At 32.7% G+C, this 8,723-nt stretch overlaps 1 protein-coding gene across 6 annotated transcripts; it reads right to left on the reverse strand.

Moving 5' to 3' along the window:
• Positions 1–568: 568 nt before the first annotated feature.
• Positions 569–7,060, reverse strand: LOC111919700 (transcription initiation factor IIE subunit alpha). 6 transcript variants are annotated; one of them, XM_023915282.3, is made up of 12 exons: positions 6,845–7,060; positions 6,604–6,657; positions 6,338–6,511; positions 6,106–6,228; positions 3,608–3,728; positions 3,374–3,499; positions 2,590–2,699; positions 2,319–2,505; positions 1,753–1,944; positions 1,436–1,681; positions 1,160–1,334; positions 569–843 (listed from the first exon to the last, which is right to left on the reverse strand). In XM_023915282.3, the coding sequence occupies exons 3-12, from the start codon at positions 6,358–6,360 to the stop codon at positions 746–748; spliced, it is 1,401 nt and encodes a 466-aa protein (XP_023771050.1). In that variant the 5' UTR covers positions 6,361–6,511; positions 6,604–6,657; positions 6,845–7,060; the 3' UTR covers positions 569–745. The 6 variants fall into 6 exon arrangements, with proteins under 6 accessions (XP_023771050.1, XP_023771048.1, XP_023771051.1 ...); XM_023915280.3 differs by having other exon boundaries at positions 6,841–7,060; XM_023915283.3 differs by lacking the exon at positions 6,604–6,657 and having other exon boundaries at positions 6,338–6,504.
• Between the last annotated feature and the right edge of the window lie 1,663 nt (positions 7,061–8,723).

The raw sequence follows: 8,723 nt of genomic DNA on the forward strand, positions 1-8,723 counted from the left end.
ATGTTTTTTTATAATACAATGTTTTTTTATATTACCGTTGCCACCTTGAAAAATGTTCGTATATAATACTTTTTAAAATTTTCACAAATGTTTCTTATGGGGAATTATCGTCTCTTTCTAACGGACGTTATATATAAACACCATTGACATGCCAACTTTTGTTGAAAGAGGCCAATGATGGAAAAAAAATAATTATAAGGACTTTTTGAAAGAAACTTTTTAAACCAAAAGGACCATTCATGAAATTTTAAATTATATCAACTGTATTATATCTATAAAATATTAATCAAACTATATGACACAACAAGAAATATGGGTTAAAAAACCAGAGGGGCATTTGTTGCTTTTAGGAAGGAGTTCCCTATTTGTAACACTGTCCAATTATGATTTTTCATCACCAATATCAAATAAAAGTTTTTATATCTAGACAAGACTCTTGCATTCCCATCACATTACAATTTTCATCTCCAATCTTCCATTGAGTTGATTTAGGATCTAATCCTGACTCACATGGTTGATTACACACAATTACAAAGCAGCAAATGATACTAGTTAGTTGAATAACAAATTCCCAAAACAAACTTCATTTATATAAAAATCCAATTTACTACAGATTTCACATTCATAAGATGTACAACATAAACTTATATTCTCCTGTTAACCACTAGATGATGACTACAAGTTAAAGTGAGAAAATAGACCTCTAGGAAGAAGCTTTCTTCTTCTAGTAAGTAGTACCAGGTACTTAACCTTCTTCCCAATCAATTCCATCATCATCATCATCTTCGTCATCACCTGAAGGCTCAGCTGCTTCCACATTCAAGTCAACCTTGAAAGTCTCACCTGCAACAACAATGGCAATGACTTTGTTTTGTTTACTTAATTTGGGAAATTAAATTTTTCAAAGTAGGTTTTGACTGATATGTAGTTGTGAGAGTTGACCTAATGTTGTTTACTTACACTTGAGTAAATAATCTTACACCTTATAAAATACTAGTAAGAGTTTAGACTTCATAAAGCATCATGCATTAATTGATCATGCTCATCTTTTTAAAATGGTTTTCACAGCTTACTAGTATAATTTAAAAATCTACTTAATTATTTGAATTTTGAACAAGATAAGAAATAAATATATCCAAATGTTATTTTATTAATTTACCTGCTGCAGTTGGAGTCTCTTCCCATTCCACATCATCATCATCATCACGTTGGCGTTTTCTTGAATTTGAGGCCTCCACGTCAGCAGCAGGCAAATCTTGTTCCTTTTTGGTGCCTTCTTCTTGTTCTTTTTGCCTCTGAAGTAAAGCAGCATAATACGCTTTGAAATATTCATCCTACAATACAAAAGCATCATATCATCAGATTTTATTACAAAAAACACCATTTTATTATTTATTTATGTTATATACATACTGTTAAACCAAACCAAACCAACCTGAAGATTCTTGACATCATCCTCTTGATTAGTCAACTTCTTGTCGTCTTTGAAATCCATAGCAGCAGCTCCAGAAGCAGAAGAAGTTCCTCCTTCCATTTTTGATTCTTCCTGCTTTACACCTCCACGCTGTTCATTTGTAAGATTCATCCCTTCTTTAATCATCCATGGTGGCAACACTTTCATAGGTGCATTCTCAGGTTTTATATCCCCCTTTTCTTCAACACCAGAAAAAGCCACCTCAACCTGTATGTATTAACGTATTATGATGTGATTAATTACTAATCAAGGGCAAAATGGTCATAAAAAAAAGGTACCTTTGTCTCTCCAAGAAACGGCATAGGTGTCCCTCCCTGTCCGGATCTAGAAGCATCGTTGCCACCAGGATCATTATTAGATGCACGTGCAACAGCACTTGCACGTACTTCCCATGCTTGAAGAGTTCCATAATCAGGGGCTTCAAGGTCTTTTACTCTTCCAAGCTGATCTGTTAAAGGCTTCAATTCCACCTGTAATAATGTAATCACACACAGATGTAATGACTAATGGATCATTACAAACAACTCACATTCTCATGTTTTCTTGGCTCCAAGAAAAAAGAAGCATCTTGTTTCTTATTATGTATAATTACAGAAAGTCTATTGCCGTTAAATATATTTCATATCATTAAACAGCATGCTTTTCAAATAGTAAAGAAAAAGCTGATTTATCATTTGGAAAAAAAAAAAAAAGTTTTTTACAAAAATAAAAATTTAAATACCATGAAATCTTGAAATATAATTAGTATACATGGAATATAAATATATAACTAAATTGAAATTCTGTATTCTTTTAAAAACGTTTAGTGTTATGAAAGGTATATAAATAAAAGTAATTTATTTACCTCCAATTTTTGAAGTAAATCCCTTAATTTCTCACGACGTCGTCTTCTTGCATTATCATCACCATCTCCAATATCTTGTTGGGAAGCTAATTTGTCACTTTCTGCTACTAATTCGGTATCACAACTTTCACAATGAAAAGAGTCATCTTCAAATGAGATTAACCGAATAGCATCCAGAGCATTGTATCTGAAAAAAGGGTAGGTTAAGAATTAATATTTTTTACTCTTTTTTATTTTTTTACACATCTTTCGTTGAAAAATATTATCAAACCTTTTTCCACATTTTGGGCATACATATTCTTGGACTGTGTTCTTGTTGTCTAATTCATCTTTTAACTTTTTCTTCATCCGGTGCAATCTATACCTCACCACATCATGTATCTGCATTGCAAGTTGCAACAACAAACAGAATGGAATCAGAGAAAAAACTCTTGTTTATTTTTCGCCACATAGGAATGGAATGTGATTCTTCATTCTACAAGGGATGGGTGTTTTTGTCATTCAGTGATGGAATGGAATGATATATTACAATTACAAATTAATTTTACTTATACAACCTTTAATAAAAATAATATGTTTAAAAACAAAGCTTCATTTAGAATTTGTTTGGCTAATTTCTAAAAACAACTAAAAGTATTTTATTATTATGATTTTATCATAAGATTTCATGATAACACATTACATTTAACTTTTTTTGTAAGCAATCTTTTAGAGTAATAGATAATAAGCCTCTCAAAAAAAACTTCTTTTTGACTATTTCAAAAACAGATGAAATAAACTATTTTTATACGAAATGTATTCAACACCATCTTTATTTGATTAAAACGATTTTCATAAAATAATAAATTTTCTTTTAGAATTTCTAATTGTACATAACAAACAACATTTTTGATGATTTCATTATATTCCTTCAACCCAACCAAACATGATAACAGAATGTTATAACCTATTCCATTACCTTGTTCATTCCAATCCTTTGAAATTTCATTCCATCATACAACATAAACCCAAATTCTTGTAAAAGGAGAAACAATGTTTGGTAGTAGAAGAAAAACCTGTGCATAGTCAAGACAGCAATAAGAGTGAGTGTGAAGTTTAATTTTCTCTTCTCCTTCTCTTCCAGTAAGACTATCAGCAGTAGCAGCAACTGCAGCACTATAGGCTTTTGCACCCTTGGCAGTCTGTAATATTTTATATAATATAAAAGCTATTCATTAATATCCGACTACAGTTATATCTATAATATAATGTTTTAAACATATAATAAAAAATATATATATGAAACTAACCTCTTTTCTGTGATCCCTGGTTACCAGTTTTTCTTCTTCAAAAAACCGCAAAGTCCTCCGAAGTTGTTTTAAATGCAATTTCAAATCTTTTGCTAAATCTTCTTCGCGTACCCATTGGCGTCTAGGTGACAAAAGATAAATGCAAAACTATTAGACAAAATGTATAAAACTATATTTTAACTATACTTCCCATAAAGAAGGGAGTGGGGATTGCTAGACAATGTATAAACAAAAATAAATGTTGTAAAAAAGGGTTTATTATATTTAGTTGAAGGGATTGTATAAGGTTATAGAATATGATTAAGCTGTTGGCTTCTATTGTATTGGCCAAGTCCAACACATTATTTTTGGCCTCCCTTATATTCAATTCAATAAAATTACCAAACCTTGACATAAGAGCATTTACAATGCATGCTTCAATGGATGGGTTGAATGAGGTGGAACGCCAAGTTGGCATATAATGGATTTGGAGTTTAATGGCTATTCAACCGTTGAATTGAAAAAAGAGGGATCACTTTCTTAATTATTTTACATAAATAAATTTCATTAAACTCTGTATGAATTAAATGGCAAAGTTGTATGGAAGTGAAATGTTGATATGGCAATCCATTAAACTTTGCAGAATGCAGAGTTAGAATGAATTGTGGATGCCCTAAGGAGCAACAACATAAAAAGAATATTTTTTGGATCCAAACCAAATATATATATATATATATATATATATATATATATATATATATATATATATATATACACACACACACACACACACAAACAGGGATCATTTTTTCCATATACTCAAATCTAATCAATCCACTAGCTATTTTGGTTATGTTTTTGCATATTGGAAATCTTGAATATTATTTATGTTACCATTAAGTTGTCCAAAACACTAAAGCAAGCCCAATTGACAGATATTTTGTCCATATAAGTATGAGAAATTAAATATCCTCCTACTTTTTCTTCCTACTTATCTTCCTACCCATGTAAAATGATGACATGTGTCATATTTGGATAAGATTAATGATATTTTAATACACTTGTCATCATATTAAATTGGTAGGAAGATATGTAGGAATAAAAAGTAGGAGGATATTTAATTTCTCTATAAGTATTGACCATATTTTCATCTTTGACCCAGATTTTGAACCGAGATATGTCCCTTGGTTAGATAATTTTTTCCAATCACAGAAAGGTGAAATGATGAGACGAGATTGGTTAACTCAATTCCTAGCAAATGGATCTAAAATATTTAAAAGACCAAAATGGTGGACTTCTGTCGCCCTTTGGGCAGCAGCTGGTTATGTTCTCTCAGAAGAGGCATGCTTTTCCACTGCTGCCCTCTATCTTGATAAATCTTATTCCAAATTTATGACTTTTTGTGGCAGTGGTATATTAGTCTTTTGGCTTCAAGAAGTCAAGTTGATTTGACAAAAAATTATTCATTCAGTACTGAAAGTGAATGGTTATCTAATATAGGCTAGTATTAATAAATAAATAAATAAATAATTTAAAAAAAAAAAAAACTATCTTTAAAAGTCTATACAGGATTTGATCTCATTTTACTTACCGGATTTTCTTGTTCTTTTCAGTATGCTGTTGTGGGATGAGAAAGTCCTGCAATCCTGTTTGCGAAATCTAGATTCTAGAAGATTCACAGGACTAATTCGTAAAGGAAAGTATAGGTTCTAAATTCAGACAGGTCAGGAATCAGTTACACCCTGTTTGTCCAATGAGATAACTACCTAATTCGTCTTGAGAGATATAACAAAATTAAGCCACACCCTAATGTACTCTCCATCCTACTAAATAGTCAGAGTTGGGCATATCTAGTCAATGAATCAACCATTATCAAAACTAAAACCAAAATGCAGAAGTTATTTCACGAATAGAAAAGCGTACTCTTTGATTGGTGGTATTTCTTCCCAGCATGTTTAGATTATAAAAGATGATGTATTTCATATTTCTAACCTTAAACTAAAAATTGTTTGAAATCCCTACACTTCTATTCATATGCAGACAAGAAACTACACAAAATGTTATTGATTGCCATTTGTAATTGTACTTTTCTCTTAGAAGCATCATCCAAATTTGTGTTTTAGAATAAATGATTTTCAAATCAAAATATGGGTAAAGAATTCCCATATAAGTTTTTCATCACTTCCCTAATTGCCACTGCTGAACCTATTTGCATAACTGCTAACCCTGATTAAATAATTAAACATATTAAGGATTCAGAAAAGTTAGGATGCTGCTATCGGTTTATATCATTTAGTGTTTCAAGACTGTGTGAGGATACACAATATGTGATCATGGATCCAGTTTAAAAGAACTGGATGGATATACATATAGAGAGTTGAGCAAATTCATCGTTTACAATTGAGCCAAAGCAAAAAGTTGGAAGATTCCACAACCAACTACTTTTCACACCCACATGCACGAATTCACTGCTTAATTATCATTTGTATATAATTGCTATGAACTGAAAACCAAATTACCTCGTGAGAGCATCAAGAACTACAACAGCAATTCCCCTATTATCACTCCTCCCTGATTTCGGTTGATTATCTCCTTTTGCAGTAATATCATCATAAAATGCCCTTGCCGCCAACTTCACCAATCTAAATCCATCATAATTATAAACTAATCAAACCCAAATTGATGAAAATTTAAAGAAATTACAGAACTAAAACTAAAAAATCGCTTTATACGAATAAATAAGATATTTACTTGTTAAATGGCTCTATGCTCATGTTTTGATTATCCGAATACAAAACACCTAGAGTTTACGCTTTAGCTATTGACTTGAATCTGGTAATCACTGAACTTAGTAGAGGAATTCAGCAGCAATCTGATGATTCGGTGATCCTACTTGAACGATTGGATGATTCATAAACCTGATCACTTCAAGCAACATAAATTTAAAATTCAATTAGAATAAACAGTAATTAACATAGTGTTCCTACAAGCAATTCAAATAATAGGAATAAGTATACACTATAACTTTGGCCTATGTATTCTCATGTTATAACACCTCCAGGTTCAAATCCCTGCACAGTTGCAGAGCTTTAAATAAGAGTCGAAAATATAATTGGTAATATTGGATGATTATCATATCAACTCAAGTCATTTTCTCATATTATAACCAGTTTTAAGCCAAGTAACCAACAACAACAAACAATTAAAAATTGAATTAGGGTCTATTAATAAAGATGAACAAAATTAGGTTATACCTACTTGAGAGGCGAGCGTGAGCCAATGAGTGCAGAAAGATCGAAGAGGACAATAGCAAGAGGCCGATACAGATAGAGTCACAGGGATCGACGAGGAAAAGATCGAAGAGCAGCGAGAGGCCGAGGCTAATGAAGAGAAAATCGAAGAGAGGTGAGATCGTAATCGGACCAATCGGCCATGGTTTATGTTTATCCCCCTTTTAAGCGGACCAACTGGGCCAAATTTTGAGTTTGGTTCTCGACCCATAATAACGCCTACGAGATACGTACTCGATCCGAAATATATTAGGCTAAGGGCATGGATACCACAAACCTAGAACTTTGAGTAAATTACACGGATGGTCACTATGGTTAATGGTTACTTGCACGCTTGGTCCCTAAGAAGTTTTTTTAACTCGGACCATCCCTAAAACCTAAATTTGTTACCCGCCCAGTCCCTAAATTAACTTTGTCATCTATTTTGCTGTTATTAACCCCCATGTGAGTAGCACGTTGGGGGCATTTTTGTCCTTCCATGTTTATAGCCACTTAAAGACCTACCCAACCTTCTTTTTATCAATTTCTTCTTTCTCGTTCTTCTCGGTGCACTGGTGCACCGACTTCATCAGTAAGCTCCAAATAATAACATGCCTGAATGTTGATTTTTTATATAAATAGCAAACTTGAAAATCTTTTAATAATAAACTTCAATACCATGACATGTATCCGAGTCGTGAAGGAGGAAAGGGGTAAGAAAATGAAAAATGAACCTTGTTATTTGGTGTACAGCAAAAATGGGTCTGAAGGGTAAATTTGTTTTAATAGCATCATTCTCCTTTGATTCTAACATAGGTTCAAATCGGGCACCTACACTGAAAAATCCTTCTTTACTATTGTCAATCCAAGTTGGAACTTTCACCTGTTATGAAAAAATCAACAATGAACAAAAGATTAGTTAAAACTCATAAAGTCATATTCACCTGTTATACAAAGAGTTAACAACAGATAAGATATAAAATCAAGTTTTTAACATGTCTTAAAACTAGCTTCAGGGACTAACTTGATTTGGACTGAATAATTCCTTCCAACTAAGCAATCCTTATAAGTTTTACATCATAAATCAAGTTTGCATATTGCAAGCTTCTAAAAGATGTACAATACACTGAATTGGAAAATTTCACACAAAGAATTCCTAAATTTTTACTCCGTCAAATGCTAGAATCCAAATTGACAAAACCTCATATCTTTCTTTACTTCTTTCTCTCCCTCTCTCTCCAACCAAGAAGGAACTTTGAAAGCAGTTGTCTTCGAATTCCTAATGTTCGCCTCTGTATCCACACAACAAAATCCTTGTGCATATTCCTCTTCCTAAATCGATCCCCAGGTGCAAGGCTGCCTTTGTATGGATGAATCCTCTCTAAATCTTAAGACACATTGTCATTATGAATCGTGAATCGTTTCCAAATCCTAGAAATCGATGACAATGTTCATTGTTTCCACAACCTAGAGAATCGCTGACGTTTATTGTTTTCGCACCATAGAAATCATCGATGTTGTTTATCGTTTCCGTAGACTCCTCCATCATATCAGCGTTCTTCATCGTCTCCACACCAAAAAAATCACACCCGTCATTAGCGTTTCCGTAGATTCCGAAAATCGATCTGTGCGTTTACTTTTTCTTGTGACAGACTTGTTGTTCGATTTCAAGGTGAAGAAGCAAGTTGCGATGTGGCAGATGATTCAGGAGAAGTGAAGAAAGAAGAAGAAGGGTAAGGACGTGAGGGCGTTGGGTGGCGGTGATTTCTTTTATCTCTTTCTCTCTCCCTATATTAAATATAAAAGTAAGGGTAGATATGTCTTTTCACCATAGTTTAACAGCAAAACAAACGAAAAGTTAACTTAGG

Source organism: Lactuca sativa, chromosome 8, assembly GCF_002870075.4.
Source record: "Lactuca sativa cultivar Salinas chromosome 8, Lsat_Salinas_v11, whole genome shotgun sequence".
NCBI lineage: Eukaryota > Viridiplantae > Streptophyta > Magnoliopsida > Asterales > Asteraceae > Lactuca > Lactuca sativa.